Source organism: Anopheles gambiae, chromosome 3, assembly GCF_943734735.2.
Source record: "Anopheles gambiae chromosome 3, idAnoGambNW_F1_1, whole genome shotgun sequence".
Taxonomy (NCBI): Eukaryota; Metazoa; Arthropoda; class Insecta; order Diptera; family Culicidae; genus Anopheles; species Anopheles gambiae.
This window is the reverse complement of record NC_064602.1, coordinates 22595738-22613105: the sequence shown is the minus strand read 5'-3', so window position 1 is coordinate 22613105 and position 17368 is coordinate 22595738. Positions and strand designations below refer to the sequence as shown.

Genomic DNA, 17368 nt, shown 5'->3' with positions numbered 1-17368 from the left:
CAACGAGCCAACCGCCAAACCGCCCAGACAAAAACCGCTGCCACGGTGTGCGGTGTGCGGTTGTGGTGGGACAAGAGATTGAACCGGCGAGCCACCACCAGCCACGGCACGAAACCGGCCACAGTGTCCCGGTAGACAGCGCCACGATCGCATCGTACGTACGTAAGGGTTTTCCACCGATCGCCTATCCGGTTCCCCCAAAACCGGGGTCTGCAACCTTGACGGTCGGTTTTCGAAAAACGGTCGACGGGAGGGAGTCGAGTGATTCATAATTCCATAACGCGCGCGCGTGCGCAAGAAGAAACGGTTGCATAACGCCCACAGCGAGTGGGGGAGGAAGAAGAAAGGTGTGTTTGTGGGAAGAGTAGGTTTGTCCAATATTTCCTAGCAGTGCGAGCCATTTCTGCAAATACTACAGCTCAGTGACAGGTCATTCGTTCGTTCGTGCGCGCGCGTCTGTGTGCTCCTGTGTCGACCAGCCTCTGTGAAAGTGAAGTCCACAGGCACCACCACAACAAAAAGCTTTCATTTTTGTGCCTGCTTTGCACCCCCAGCTACCTGCCCCCTGAAACTCCCGCCAAAGCCAATTCGGAAGTGATCCGCTTGGTCTGATCCGCGCGAACGGATCAAACGACGATCATCCGCTCTCCACCAGAGGCGGCCCATGTAACCCTCGTGGGACCCAAAGTGTCCGCTGTGTGAGCAGGCAAGGCCTATCATTTTATCTCGTGCGAGTGTGAGTGTGTGTTGAAATAAAACGGAAATTTCAATCACTTGGTTGGTGATTATTTTAGTAGAAATCACTAATAAAAAGAAACGAGTCGCACGTTTTCACAGGGCGCTGCGAGCCCCCAAAGTGCCTTCCCGCCATTAGTCCGTGGTGCTTTTTTTTCTGTTTGTGAAAGTGAAACGTATCATCCGAATCCAGTTTCCTGCAGCGTTCGTCCTCCGCGGTGCATTCCCCGTGGCCTCGTTTCCAAACCAGCACGCACGGATTCAACCGTTTCAATTCCCACCCATTAGATAAACCGTGGTGACAGCTTGTGACAAACGCATAAGGCTGGCCGTCTTTTCCAGTTCCAAGTTCACTTGCCCAATGGTCGGTCGAAAAAAATAGGTCCCCCAAAAAGCCTAATCGTGACCTGCTATCGTAATCATCAAATCGCGCGTGTCACACCTTCCGACCAAACGAAAACAAACCCTCGCGTCTACCCCTTGGCGGCCGCGGTTTCGACCGGATAGTGAGAGTGATTACGCGATCGAGCGTGGGCTTTACCTGTGTGTGTGTGTCTGTCCATTTCGAAACCGGTTCCAGTGAAAAGGGGAAGTTTGCAGCCAGCGCACGTGCACACGCAAGGCTTAGCGCGGGCGTCGAAGGAACTCTCGCTATGCGTTGCAGATTTCCACTGCAGCGGCTGCATCCTGGTTGGAGCTTCGCTTCGTTGCTGCAGATCGCTGCAGTTGCCGTGCTCGCGGTAGCAGCACAGAACCCGCCCGCCGATGGAGGGGGAGCCAGCGCCAACGCGCACTTCAACGAGGTGCTGGATCGGGAAAATTTGCGCACCCTCATCAGCCGCCAGCTGCCGAAGCAGGGCCGATTCTTCGAAGAGTTCGACGGAAGTGAGTAATTAGAACGGGTGGTTCGAGACCATGTGTATGGCGATTGGGGGAAAATTGTGGTGATTTGTTGGGGTGTGGTTTGGTTTTGTAGTTAATAACATAAAATGGAGCTTTGAAGATTAATCGCTAGGCATTATTTACGATCGACAATGTCTGTGGATTATTGCGACTAATTAAGAGTATCAAACTAAGTAAGCACAATCGCTTTGAAAAAAAACACAAAGATATTGATGTACAGTATATTCCCGAGTGGTTTTGCGTTCCAGAGGCATCCGCTTAGCGTATCTCGAATATTAGCATAGCGAATTTCGAAGATTTCAGAAAAATTATAGCTCATTTTTGTATAATTTTGCTGGAAGTAGAATATGTTTAACCACTAAAATTGATCCGATTTCATCTAAAAATTTCATTTTTTATTTTTTAAACAGTTTTTATTATTCGGTCAAAAGTGAATTTATCTGGCATGTGACAATTGATGTGTCAAATCAGTACAATTTGCTGAAAGAATTGTCATATTCAAAAAATTGTTTTTAGCAAAATAGCATAAATCGTCTATAGCATATATCGGAGAATACCTTTCAATTGTCAATTATCATTTTTATTTTTCAAAATTCATTTGATAATTTACGATTTTTTATTTTATTTGGCACTTTGATATACTTAATAATTTATTTCATACGATTAGTGCTTAAAATTATGAAAGCTCTGACTTTGAAGTAGTTTCCAATCTTTAGCAATAAAGCAATTTACCTTCCGTTTGACATTTTTTGGATCAACTCACGAACTGCCCAGTTTAGAAAACCAAATTCGCGTCAGTCGAGAACCGCAGAACTCGGGAATATACTGTACAGTCTGTTCCCGAGTTACGCGGTTCTCGACTTACGCGGATTCGGAGATACGCGGTTTTCTTGATTTGACACATCAAATGTCAAATCAGTGCAATTTGCTTCAAGAATTGTCCAATGCAGTACAAATTACATTTTTGCTGATAAATTTAATCCACTTAAAAGCCAAAAACATTATAATGTTTTGCACGAATCGTATCAAATAAATGATTAAGTGTATACAAATACTAAATTGAATAAAAAATATCGAGTAATCAAATGTCATTTGACTGAAAATCTCGAAATTCGACTTACGCTGATATTCGAGTGACGCGGATTCCTCGGGAACGCACAAACCGCGTAACCCGGGAACAGACTGTATATGGTTCTAACATTTTTAATTTTGCTTAGACAATTTTTGAAGCAAAATAAAGTACATTAAGTGTACTCTTTTCAACATAATATTTGTTTACTGTTTTGTTTCTTATTTCAAAATTTACTTACATAAATAGATTTTTTTAGTTTATTTTATCGTAAAAAGCATGACATGATCCTTATTTTATTGAATTTTACTAACCTGTCATTAAAAAAAAACTAAACAATTTTATGTGAGAACGTTCTGATCACTAGATGATCACTTACAGGGTTTCCCACGATATATTGGTTGGTTCCCATCAATTTTTGGTGGATTCCCATATTTTTTTGGTGCGTTCCCACGATTTTTTGGTCGTTTCCCAGAATTTTTTGGTCTAATTGTATTGATATCCAATCGGAAAATACCAATAAATTATAGGATCGAACCAAAAATCTATGGGATACAACCAAAAAATCGTGGGAACGCACCAAAAAATCATGGGAACTGACCAATAAATCGTGGGAAACCCTGTATGTCATTGGTCTTAATATTACAATAAAAAATACTTAAAAATATACAATAAGGGAAGCCAGAACATTACCATTTGGCCGCTATCCAAAAAACTGTTTTCTTTCCGTTTCGTTTTATTTCACTCATATTGCAATTATAAACGTATTATTTCTATCACCCCGAGCTATCATGTAATCGACCGGAAAACACTGTTTGGGTTTTGCGTTCGATAACAATCATTATTGTGTCATTTTCGCACATTATTAAAATCAAATAAAGTGTACCACGCCAGCTCACAGACACATTTGAAACGGTCGAAGCTACCTGCTTCCTCCAAAAATGTCGTGCCACGCACCGAACTGCTGTTAACACTTACGCAACAGTGTGCACTCACGCATAATGGTACGGGTGGGAAGCGAGCGGGACTCGTCAAACTGTCGAAACATTAATGTGCGAATTGTGCGTTTAATAACTTTACCGTCACATCATTGCAGTGAGATTGTCACACCGCATTGGCTCACTGTCTGTTCCACTGACACAGACACAGTCGCGTCATAAAGCATCTTCCTTCCCATTGGAAACACACTGACAATCACAATAAACACCCACCCAAACCCATCCGTGGAAAGTCGCGCTGGCCGAAAAAGACGGAACGAGTCCAATTTCATGCCCTCTCGAAAATGGCACCCACCATCCCACAACGGTGACCAAATAAACCGCAACCGGAAAGAGAAAGTAAACGGGGCGGCCTCAATCTTTCGCTCACTTTCGCTTTCTTTCACGAGCGGACCGTCGGAAGAGGGCGATCGGGCGATAAATATGACCGAAAAACAACCCAAGGGAAATGGTGGCCAGCAAAAGGTAGCAAAGGTAGCGCCTTGCCGCTGCGATCCTACAGTGTGCGGGTGGTTGTGCAGACGTTATGTAAGTGAGACCCTCTCTCTGGGAGCCCCCGGCAAAGGTTGAGTCGGCTCTCGACGATTATGTTGCGATCGGTGACAGCGTACAGAATTATTCAACTCGGACAGACCAATCACAAATGGACAGCTTCATTACAGGCGGATTAGCGCCGAAAGCCTGATCGAATGTCACTTTGTGGTTGCTTCCACTTCAGCAGCAGTTACACCACTGATGACACATGGCTTCTTACACGAACAACGCGTTTTAAGCTAAACCACCGATCGAGCGCTTGGGAGGGATTATTTTTGCGCCATCGCACACCTTACCACTGTGTCCCGATCGTTCAAGGCTTAGCAATACCATACTCCCTCCACTAGCGCCAGTGCCGTACAATTTCAGGCACTTTCTCCTGCACTGGCGAATAAATGTGTTTGTGTGTGTGTTTGCGTCCGCTCTCTTTTTATGCGGGCTGGCTCCACTATTCACGCTAAAACCGCAAACCGAGACCACCATTGCCAACGCCAAAACTGCCAGGCCCCGGCGATCGGCGACTGAAACACTTTCGACACCTTCCACGGTGACACACGGGCCGGCCGGACCCAGGAGACGGAGGAGGATGAGCGTGTATGCATAATGTGCAATCGGCGTAAGCTTAGTGGTAAGTGCTCGGCAAGGCGCTTGCGGTGTATTTGGGTGAAGTGATATAATAGAGACTGCGACAAAGAGACGGCGTGAGGCCTTTGCTTGATGCAGTTTGTGCACCAGTTCGGATAAGATGGATTGGAAGCGAAAACTTCGCGGCAGTAGAGAAAGAGAGAAGCGGACAAATGGAAAATTGCTATTATTTCTTCTTCGTTTTGTGGCTGGTTTGGGGGGAGGGGGGGGGAGAATCGGAAAAGGGCCAGAACTCACTGACTAGTTTCCATGGGGCGGCAATTAAAGTGAAAACTTTTTGTAGATCCGTCCTCCTCGTCGCGCAAGGAAAATTGTGCCTTGAGACATGCTAATTACTGTCCTCGATTCAAGTTTGCATTTAAACTAATTTAAATTGTGACATTTAAGGTTTTCTGATCGAAAAAGGCTTTAAGAAAAATAAAATATTATTTTCAATTTAAGATCCATTTCAATCTAAAAAGATGATCGAGATTGATCGCAGTATACTGAGTGCAAAAAATTCACTTAAAAAGAAACAGTGAATAATTTTCTTGTACAATTTATCAAGAACTAATGGTAATACATTCATTTGAATGTATTTGAACACAAGTTGAATCATTTTTGTAATATTTATTGAAAATTAAAATAAATAATCAATGGAGCACCATCGCTTCGGAAAATCGTTTTTGATTGGAATTTTGGCATTAATTTATTTAAATCTGTTTCTCAAAGTAATGTTGCATTTCAACCAAAATACTGTTCACTGTATAAAGTATTAAAGCAAAACAATAGAACTCTGCTTAAACATTACCCTTTACTAGGTCAATCGCAGCACATGCGTGCTGTTCGTTGTATCACGCCATGATCATCTAGATATTGTTACACTTTATCTACTCCAACAATTATATCACAGAAGAGAATTACCTCACATACCATGTCCTAAACGTACCGTCGTGCCCTTTTTCGAAACCCCTGGCAGAACCCGTTACTCCATGCAACACATTCATCCAAATCGACACAGAGCGTGTTAAGATCATGCCATAACACCACTCGCGGAACATTCTACCCGCTGCACCGGAAGCAACCCAGTGCTGGCACAGTAATTGCGGCTCCGCATTCTTATCGGCCCGTCTTGATCAGTCACCACTGCGCGGGTACACCCGGAACGACGCTGCACTCAAATAAAAACAAACGACTTCAACGCCCGACACACCACCGAACAAGCGACGAACCTCCGTTAATTCGCACATGACTCCGCGGGTTAACCCCGATGCTGTCTCCCAAGTTGATTAAAACAAACAAAACAACGTCTTCGGAACTCACTCGCTGTGCAGTGAACACCACCCTTAAGCAAGCGCGCTACCACCCACCACTAGGAGAAAGGTACTCAGCGAGTTCATCTTCGAATCCGAGCGACTCTTTGTCTCCATCAAGCTGTTCCCTCCGCGATCGTTTGCGCGGGGTTGGACCGCATGCTGACTGCACCGCGGCTGGTACGCGTCAGTTCATCGGCAACCCTCAAGCACGACGCGTGTGCCTGTTTTGGTGGTGCGGTCCTGTCTGTTTTTTTTATTTCTTCCTTTCTTCCCCCCCACCGTTTTTACTCCTTCGACAAAGCGATCGTGACGGGGTAGTTCCTTTCTCCCACGGCGTGTTCCAACGCGTGCACGGATCGGGACGGCGTGAAAGTTTGCTGCAGTGACGCGATCAAAACAAGGTGACGGTGTGCAAGAGTGTTTGGTTGTGTGGTGCAAAAACAAAATACATCCAAGTACTACACACAGATCTGTTTCAAAATTAATTTCATTTCTCGAGACCCCGAGCCGAGCGGAAGCATTTGGGAAGGTTACGACGATCGCAACAGAGTTCGTAGGGCGTCATTAGCGTGTCAAGATGAAGAACCTCAGCTCACTGAACCTGAACTGAACTCGACGGCCCTCTTCCCGCTCTCGCCTTATCGCCGTTCATTATCCACTGGCCCTCGCACAGCCACGACCCGCGACCTGCCGGAGCGACTGCTGACCGTGGTCCCACGGTCACGCGCGGTACAGCAAGCAGAGAGGCCGAAGAAAGGTGTGCGCCTGCAACAGAAAGTGAAATTGCCTGCGTCGTGGCCCCAAGCGTGCCTACCACTCGCGTCCACACTCCACCGGGCGGGCAGATACGTGGGAACATCTTGAGCGGTGCTCGCGAAGGTGGAGAGAAGAATTCTCATTTCCCCCTGGCGCAGCCCACGGTCTGGTACCACGGTATATAGATCGCTCGACCGCAAACGAGAGCGCACATTGTGCGGGTGTTGGAGCCACTGATGAATGTGTGCCTGTGTTGCTTTCACGTATGTGTGTGTATGTTTGTGTATGCTAGTGTATAGCAAAAGATCCATCAGTTTGTGAGAGTTCATTGTACCGATCGGGCAAAGTGCTCCTTTCTTGCAAGGAGCGCTAGCAGCAGGGCTTAATGATCCGACTGCAGTCGCTGTAGTGTGGCAAGTGTAGTTGTATGTAAAAGGTCCATTTAAAGTGCTTCCCCCCTCCAGCCGTACGGAAGTGATACGGTGTGCAATCGGTGCAATCATCATCGTCTTTTGCAATTCATTTCCTTGCAAAAAAAACTCACCGAGCCTGGGATCGTATCGAGTTGCCAGGGCAGCTTCCATCGGCCAAAGTCAGCCGATTGAAGTGTTGCGCAACGGCCGGGCCGAGCCGCATCTGCAACACCGGAAGTGGTGGTGGGAAATTTTGACCACTTGACGGCATCACTGGAGCATACAGCCACCAAGGCATCATCATTGTGTTTTTCCTTTCCTGTATTTCGTGAGTCTTCGCAGTTGTCACAGGTTCTGCGTTCATCATCACGCACAGAAAGCGAACCCAAAAACGAAAGAAGAAAGAAAAAGAAAACACATCCGCCTCCCGAATTTTGTGGCACTGTGTCTGGCAGTGGTAGTGAAAAGAAGTAAAAAGTGTTGCTGTGCGAAATAAGAAAGTGTTTCCTTTTTTTGTGTTTCTTGTAGTCGTCTCGTTCCCACCGCTCCTCACCCACTGTTCCATAATGCAGCCGATGATGATAATACTCGTGTTACGTTAACGTTGCGGCCCGAAATTAGTGCCACCGACTGGATACGGCTGTGGTTTTTTTGCACACTTTTTTCGTGTCGGTGAGGGTGTATAGTGTACGGCACTGCATAGATTAGTTCCACCACGTGACGACAAAAGTGCGGTTTCGGTGCAAAGCAAATGTGCGTACAGGTGCGCTTGGTGTAAAGGTGCAAAAGGTGAATCTGTTGGTTTCGTAATCACGCAAGCGCGCGCGTGATCCTGTAACGGCGTGTGGGCAACAATAACGCGAAGCAAGCCAATAATGCACCTGCTAGATAACGTGTGGCAGAGGATGTCGATACTGCGACGAACCGGTGATCACCGGTTACGGTCCACGATCGCATGCCACATGCTGTTGGTGGTGCTCATCCTGCTGATGGAATCGGCCGGTGGTCAAAGTGGACCATCGCCACAGCAAGAGCAGGATATATTGATACTGGATGCGCTCGGGAAGCGACAAACGTTCAACAATGAGGATTACGGTCAAAACTCGATCATTGAGCTGCTGGGTAGAAGTAGGTTGAAACGCGATCTTGAAAGCGATGAGTGTTGGGGGAAATTGTTCGTTTAAGGGAATGAAACGTCTGTCTGGTTTAAACATGAATATTTTTCTAATGAAAAACATGTATTAACCGCTTTGATTGTTACTGTTTTTCATAAATTAGTAAAAAAAATCTACTGGAATTGATTAAAAAGTCATTTTGTTTACCTTTACGAATTCAAACCGATAGCCAAAGCTATTAGTGTCGAACAGAAGACAAATAAAAACACTCTATTTGTATGATGTATGCACATGTTTACTTGTACTTGTCACTGAACGTTAGGTTTATTCACTAGTTATTAACCATTTTAACAGTGGTTAGAACTTCTTAAAAGCAATACGGCCTTTTTGGACCGTTCCTCCACAATAAAAAAAACTTCTTACAATAACAACATACCTTTTGTTTGCATTCTGTGACAATCTATATGCTTTCCTAATGCATTCTCATATTAACCGTTCAATGTTTATCCTATTTCATTAATTTGTTTTATGACTTTTAAGCTCTTAACGGAACTTCTAATTTTTGTTTTGTTATTATATGTACTACTTGTTTGCGTGGTGTCGTACATTATTTTAAGAAAGATATATTTCATTATGTAACAAAACTCGTATATTTTCTTCATTTAAAGACATTTTATTTCAACCTTCTTTTAGTATTACAGGTTTTTCCAGGAGTCCTTATAGCTGTGTAACACTTAATTGACTCTTTTTTAGGTGACATGTTCTTAATATTATAGGAATTGGACTCTATAGCAGTCTTGTTGGTCAAAACCAATAGGAATTTCCAAAGAGCCTGTCCAAAAAGGGTGCCTTAAAGTCCAATTACCATCATATGAAGTCCATTTCAAATAAGAAAAAATCAAGGAAGTGTCCCACCACTATGAGAACCCCTGGAAAACCTTGTAATTTTGAACTAATAACATAGTTTGCCTAAACGTTACTTGTTTTACCAATAATACTGTTATTTTTAATTTACTTGTTTAAAATGTTACTTTGTTTTTTTAATTTATTTATTATTTTTTGTTATGTCTAGTTTTTTATTTTAATATTTTCAGTTGTTGTTTATGCTTTTTGCATTTTCCTCATCTTTGCACTCTGATTATTACTACACTTACGCTTATTATTATTATTTTTCTTTTTAACAATGCCTTTTTTAATTAACGTTAGTTTTGAATTTGCTTTCAATTTATTAAAACCTTTTTACATTGAACTCTCCTTTCAGTGATTCCCCAAACATGCCGGCACAAGGGACGCAAGTTCGAGTGCGGCCTCTCCCTGTCCTGCGTGCTCGGGGGCGGCAAACCGCTCGATCTCTGCTCAGGTGGTATGATATGGTCCTGCTGCATCGATCGCGACTTTGCGCCGGAAAGTGATCCCGAGCATGGTGCCGTCCACAATGCGAGTAAGTATAGCCCGTCCCGTTCGGGGCCCGTTCTCGAGGGCCATTCCCAACCACTTCCCAATTGTTTGAAATGGAAACAGCCGACACTTTGACAAACAGGCGTTTGACACCTGACTGATGGCAGACCGGCATCGCGAAACGACTTAATCTCAGTCCCCGGTCTCTGACATAAACGCACCGCTCTTTGCCTCTTTAATCTCCGCATTAAACTGAACCGCATGCAGAAATGGCAGCGGGGTTAACGGCAGGAAAGCCATGGAAAGCTCGCCTGCAATTGCCTCATCATGGATAACGTTTGCCTAGCGCTTTACATCCGCCTTCGAATCGCAACGCCGGGGTAACGAACGGGAAAAACGATGCCAATTTTGGCTTTGTCGCCCGTGCACTGGTTGGTTATTTATTTGGCCGCTTTCTCGAATGACTCGCAAAAAAACAAAACACCGATGCTAGCTTTCGCGCACGTGACACGGCAAGGCTTTTGCTGTGCTCACATTAACTAAACATTTCCTGTACGGTGGGCCTGATCATTATGGATTAATCCTTGCCAGAGGTAAATCGCTACTTTAAGCTTCATTTCGTGTTGCTCAAACAAATCGCCTCTCTTGCCATCCACCTGCAATGGACCATTTCACGACCAACGGCTGTGCACAGTTTGTTCGCTTTTGTGCGCTCAAGCCGCGCCGCATCAGTCAGCAGCATAATCCAGCAGCCTTTCACTTTCCTGCGATGCAAAGCGTGTCCCGGTGGCCAGCGTCAGCCGATGTTGCACACACACGCACTGCACGGTGTACGTGGCATGAGGGGCGTGAGCAAAGGCTGTCTATTGAAATTGGTGTTTGCCAGCTTTTGTCAAGCGCTAAACAATACAACCGCGAGTGGTGGTTATCGTATGGCGGGAAAGGGCCACCACCGCATACGCTTTTCATTGCCATGCCATGGGTTAGTGTGGGGGCCCTTCCAGAGGGTGGCGATAACAATTATCAGCGTCACTCGTCTTCGTTAGACGCACTCTCCGGCCACATGTGCCACATGATGATTTACAGCCAGCCAGTCCCGCGTGTGCATTGTTTAAAGGGAAAATGAGACTTTTCTTCTTGTGTGGTTGCTGGTTAATTTCACTGCCAACCGTATGTTCCGGTTTGAAATTGCGTAGCGGATAGCAATGATAAGGTACCGCTTTGACTGTCGGTAAAGGGAAAGCCTCTTTGCTTGCTTAACTAGCGTTAAGAAAAATAACTGGCTGGCTATGATTTTCTTTCACTGATAATAAGTCATGCCAAAGCTCGATGAAATGCACTTGTTTTTCTGTGTCTTCACACCTATTTAAATAATTTCAGTATAACATATCAAGCCTATGATCTATTTTGGAGGAAAAAATTAGCAAATGAAGGCATTTTTACTGTGGCTATATTGCTTCATCACTCAATTGTAATTAAATCAGATGTATAACACTCAAAAAAGCTTTAATATAAGAAATTGAAAATCATGTGGAAAACATGTTTGATTTTAAGAGCCATTTATTGATTAGTGAAATATGTAATGCTGATTATTAATTTGTTTTAAATTAATTCCACATTTTAAAAAAACACACACACTAATACACTCCTCTGTAATTATAAACCATGCATTATTGTGCAATATTCAGTTCTTGTAGTTTATGTAGCATTCAAGCAAACACTTTCAGTGGACATTGGTGCACATTTTAAACCTGATTTTTAATCTTCTTTCCTGATTACGATGGAAGATATTGATACTTTCACCATTTTTTTTAATTCACGATCTCCGGTTGCTGCTTTGAGTCGTTCTCATTCACGTAACAATTTGCAAACACTTTCATCCCAGCCGATTGACCAATTCAACTGTGTGATGAAATGTTATCAGCCGGTCTTCCTGTTGCGATAAACAGCCGAGTGGCCGCTATCCGGGAAGCTTTTATGGATTACAGTGCAACAACTGTTACTTACCAACTGCCTCCGCTTACACCGCAAGCGCACGTTAATTGAAAACGCACGGTGCAACTGTTGAGCAATTAGGGCCATAGTTCATGCCCTACTTCACCACACGATCTAAATGGGTCAGTTACGCATCGCCACCGTTCGCGCGCGGTGTCGATAAAACGATTTATGCTCGCGCCTAGGAACGACCTTGACGGATAGGCGAGACGGATGAATCGGTAATTAAATTCCGCAACCTCGATCTCACTTTACAATGGTAATCGAAAATGACTGTTGTGTCATTCCGGGTACCATCGCTCCCCACCATTTAAGGTAGCAGAGGGAAAAGCTGCAGAGCGCTAAGCTTAAGCCGTGTGGAAAGTGGTGTCGCGAATGTGTCTCCCCAGCGCGTATGAAACGTGCGAAAGAAAACACCCGCTGCGGGTTATGCTGCGGAAAACTGCATTGCACTGTAGCACACAGCGGTGACAGAGTGACGAAAGTGCAGATGAAAAATGAAAACATTTACGCGACACGGTACACACACACACACCCAAGCGGCCCGTGCGGCTCATAACTCATCGAAAAGGAAAACCCCCCCAAGGTGTGGCGCTTTATCATCCGTGGCAGACTTAAGCGGAGGGTGAATAAGCAACAGTGGCGTCACGTGGCTTACCGTTGAGCGGAGCAGAGTGTCGCCTGCTCAATTCAGTCAGCGTGCGGTTGAGGGCGTTAAAGCAAGAAAAGAAATGAAATAGAGCATCGTGCGAACAATGATGGGCGGCGGTTGGAGATAATTGGGAATGTGTGTTTAAACAAGCCGTTATCCAAGCGTGGTCTTTGTTTTGCTTAAGTTATTCAAAACAAAGCTTGTTTAAATAAAAATGATGAATAGCATTCAATACACAGCATTTAATGTATTAATTATACAGCATATGGTACATTGGAACGTTTATAAATCTGAAGTAAGGTATTTTGATTTTGATGTATTGGCTTATTTATTAATTTATTGTTATTTTGATGTTGATTTTTTGGTTGAACTGCTTTATTTTGCCGGTCTCGTAGTACAGTAGTCAACATGTACGACTTAACAATATGCCCGTTATGGGTTCAAGCCCCTAACGGACCGTGCCGCCATACGTAGGAATGACTATCCTGCTATGGGGGATCAACGTAAGCCAAGCCCACAAGTAGTGGTACAGACAGGCCTTGACCGACAACGGTTGTTCAGCCAAAAGAAGAAGAAGAAGCTTTATTCTATATTGTTCATGGCTTTTTTGAGTTCTGCAAAGCTGCATTGAACAGTCTTGTTAACCAATTTGGCTTATTCAATTATCTAGTGAGAAAAAATCTTTTCCTTCTCACATAAAATACAAATTGGATATTGCAATACAAATTAAAACACATAATTTCTTAAAATTATTTTGTTGAGGATTAGTTTTTTTATGTTTTAGGCATTGAGCACTGATGATAAATATTTCAAAATACATGTAAAGATATTAATTTTTCACTATTAATAACATATGTGGAGTTAATTTTTCGTACGTTTGAAATTTACTGATTGAATATGAGCTTTCCATTACGCGTAATATGGATCATCTTGCACACATTTTGAAAAATAAATAATAATAAATAATTTTAAATGATTTAAGTACTAAACCTGAACTTATTTCAAGAGCACAACTATGATAACTAACTTGTACTATTCGCGAAGACAATGTTAATATTGCTCTTCATAGTTGATTTATTGACACACTGCTTTAAGAATTAAAATTTGTTCGAAAAATCATAATGTTACTATGTCAAATGCTGAAGCAAATTGTCTAGAACGTTATGTGCAATCAAAGTTTTTAGATTATGGCCCTTCTAATATTATATTTATCCATGATGATGATGCCCTTTGTATGCAGCCGTCCAACATAACAAATAAAGTTTGGAAAAATGTATAAAGTAATCTTAAACTGTAAAATCACTGCAGTGGCACAAATAAGAATATACAACATTTGGAGCGTATGTCTTCACAATGAAAAACAAGATATAGAGCGAGGTGCATTGACAAAACAAAGATAAAACTTTGGACGACTATAGATCTTAAGGCTTGCAACAACCAACAAAATGGAAACTATAATCCTCCTTCAAGCCTCACCAAAGAGATAACCTATCACACATGTTTGCTGCCATACTTCATCACTAAACTCTCAATACTTAGGTGACATTATAAACCTGTTCGGTTTCTATCCACCCGCCTCGCCGTCATCTTCCTCCTCCTCCTCGTCGTCGTCCTCATCATCCTCATCGTCAGTGTCGGGATCGCCCTCGTCCCATCAGAACCGTCCACAGACCACCCAGACGACGTCACTGTTTTCCGTGAGCGGCAGCGGTGGCGGCGGTAGCTTCAATGCTCCCCCACTCTACCACGGCCACCATCAAGTCAATCCGCACCAGCATCTGCCATCGCCGCACCAGCACCACGCCACCGGTGCACCGCCTCCCGAGTGGGGCTTCGATGGCAATCATCTCGGAAGCGGTTCGTCACCGTTCTCGCCGGCAAAGCCACAACCACCACTGCACGGAGGACATTCGGCAAGACCGCCATCATCACCACCAGCACCACCATCGTCACATTTTGGGCCGCTCGATGATAGCGATCATGACCGGCCGTATAGTTTCGCTTCCCGGCCGACGGTACTGTACGGAGGGCCCAGCGGTTCCGGTGGACAGATACGACCACCGTCGGCCGTGTTCGGCTACCCACCGCAGGAGGACGATGGATACGGCATCGAGAACGGTACCAGACTGTCCGCCAGTAGTTTCTTGCCACTCTGTTTTTTTTAACGTAGTGTTTCCTGCCCCGTATGCCGATTCCTTGTCCCCGGTTGTGGTGGGATCCTCGGCCTCTTAGAGGGTGGAAAATCCTCGGTCGTCCAATGCGTAGTTCCGCTTCGAGTTTGAGTCTTTCTTTCTGTTTTTCGCTTTTCTATTTTATTCTTTGGTTTGGAGTGTGTAAGAGCAGTTGAGAATCGTGTAAGCAAACGTTGCCTGAAAGGTAGATAAAGACTGAATGAATTCACTTAATTCTTCATTGATTTCAAGCAACGTTTTAGCATGATTTCTCACAAATGTTTCGGTTGATCGAGTGCTCCGTCGAAAGCACCTTGCGCGATCTTGCACCCTTAATTTCACACACACCGTGCACCTATTTCCACACTTTTCACGCGCTTGCAGTAGACGCTTAAGAATTCCCGAGAACTGTTGATTCACCACACAATGCACCTTTGCAATGGAAACATGCGCTCACCTTTAGATATCTTTTAACATTCTCGTAAATATAGATGCACTACGGAATATTGGAATAGTTGTATTTGGAGTTTAAAAAGTCCATTCATTGAATGGAATTAGCCAGCTACTTATGAACCGCTAATGCTAATAGATCTTTTTTCGCATTAAAATTTCCACAGGTTGTGGTGAGCTGTACACTCGCACGAACCGTATCGTCGGTGGCCATTCGAGTGGGTTCGGGACGCATCCATGGCAGGCGGCGCTCATCAAATCGGGCTTCCTGACGAAAAAGCTCAGCTGCGGTGGTGCACTGATATCGAACCGCTGGGTCGTTACGGCGGCTCACTGTGTCGCGACGTGAGTTTTCATTTCATTGATTTACAGAATTTCATTGATTTGTTACACTAAAGCATCATTTGTATTCAATTTTAGGACCCCAAACAGCAACCTAAAGGTTCGACTTGGCGAGTGGGACGTTCGGGATCAGGAAGAGCGGTTAACACACGAAGAGTACTCGATAGAACGGAAAGAGGTGCATCCAAACTACTCTCCGAGTGACTTCCGTAACGATATTGCATTGGTAAGGACACACTGGCTCTTCCCACAATACACCATGATCATTAACTCCAACTTTCTTACAGGTTAAACTCGATCGGAAGGTTGTGTTTCGACAACACATACTGCCCGTCTGTCTACCTCCCAAGAGCGTGAAGCTGGTAGGCAAAATGGCAACCGTTGCTGGTTGGGGCCGAACACGGCACGGTCAAAGCACGGTTCCCTCTGTGCTGCAGGTAAGATTGATTTCCAATAAATTTTTGTGTACCAAACAATCACTAATTAATCAATGTATGTTCTTTTTCTATAATTTTCTCTTTTTTGACTATGTCTTTCTCCAAAGGAAGTGGACGTTGAGGTAATACCGAACGAACGATGCCAGCGATGGTTCCGGGCGGCCGGGCGGCGCGAAACCATACACGACGTTTTCCTGTGCGCCGGCTACAAGGAGGGAGGCCGAGACAGCTGCCAGGGTGACTCGGGAGGACCGCTAACGCTTTCGATCGAGGGACGCAAAACGCTGATCGGGCTAGTTTCCTGGGGTATCGGGTGCGGTCGGGAACATCTACCCGGAGTGTACACCAACATTCAGAAGTTCGTACCATGGATCGAGAAGGTGATGGGCAAAGAGTACTAGAGAAACGAAGAGGATTGGAACGAACGCCCGTATTGACTTCACCATGACAACTCGATGGGAATGTGGATGTGGACACGCTTAGCATTCTGGGGATCGGCATGCGACGGTGCGATGTTAGAGCTGTAAGCTGATATTAATCGTAAGGATGTATGTAGGTCGGTAAGCAGCGGCGCAATGCGAGTAGTAATTTATTGATAAATTATTTCAACATGATTTTGTACATGATGCCACGCATTGGGAGGTTATGTCAAGGTTTTTTTCTTTCTAACAAAACGTTATCGTAAGTCTCAAAATAAATCCAAACCAAGGAAAACTAATCGAGAGCATATTTGTCGCTGCTTTGAAAGAAAGAAAATTAAGAGTAAAATAGTCTTATTTTTTACCACAGAGCCTGTTGGTCATATCTTGCTAACAAAGAATCGACTGGTCATGCCTGAATCGACTGGTTCACCATTGAATCGTATTTTACGCCTAGATATATGCTCTTTTAGATAATACTATGCCACCATATACGCGGTACTGTTGTTGTTGAAGACATTCGGGCTTTATAACAAACAATGTGATGTGAGTTTTGTACACATTTTGAACTTCTTTTTCTATTTTGCGTAATTTCCTACGCTGACACGCTTTAGCCTATAAAAACTTTCTTGACTTAATTTATTAGTACGCAGTCAGATAGTCAATCCTTGCTACGGGGGAACGGTCCATTCTAGGCTTGAACCCATGACGGGCATGTTACTCAAGCGACTCGAGTTGACGACTTTATTAATGAGATGTATAATAGAAGATTACAACATCACACATTTGACAAATAATTATGAACAGTGGCAATATTATGACAATCAACGTAAACTTCATTTCAGCAACAAAAAAGTGGATTAGATATCGTCATTGCCATATAATGTTGTAAAACTAGCTTTTTCAAATGAATTCAACGAAAGATCATGTTTGAAAAGAAACGAAAAATCTACATCAGCAATATCTTGCTGGCTTACATTCAATTATATGTTTTACATTCGCTAATAAAAATTTGGAACAAAATAAAACTTAGTATTTAAC

General features: G+C 43.9%; 1 protein-coding gene across 4 annotated transcripts; it reads left to right on the top strand.

The window, feature by feature from the left end:
- The first annotated feature begins 108 nt into the window (after positions 1 to 108).
- On the top strand, positions 109 to 16626 carry LOC3291872 (serine proteinase stubble). 4 transcript variants are annotated; one of them, XM_061657512.1, is made up of 8 exons: positions 6357 to 6580; positions 7877 to 8476; positions 9725 to 9904; positions 14048 to 14626; positions 15297 to 15474; positions 15550 to 15697; positions 15759 to 15908; positions 16016 to 16626. In XM_061657512.1, the coding sequence occupies exons 2-8, from the start codon at positions 8224 to 8226 to the stop codon at positions 16307 to 16309; spliced, it is 1782 nt and encodes a 593-aa protein (XP_061513496.1). In that variant the 5' UTR covers positions 6357 to 6580; positions 7877 to 8223; the 3' UTR covers positions 16310 to 16626. The 4 variants fall into 4 exon arrangements, with proteins under 4 accessions (XP_061513497.1, XP_061513499.1, XP_061513496.1 ...); XM_061657513.1 differs by lacking the exons at positions 6357 to 6580; positions 7877 to 8476 and adding an exon at positions 109 to 1620; XM_061657515.1 differs by lacking the exons at positions 6357 to 6580; positions 7877 to 8476; positions 14048 to 14626 and adding an exon at positions 114 to 1620.
- The last annotated feature ends 742 nt before the right edge of the window (positions 16627 to 17368 follow it).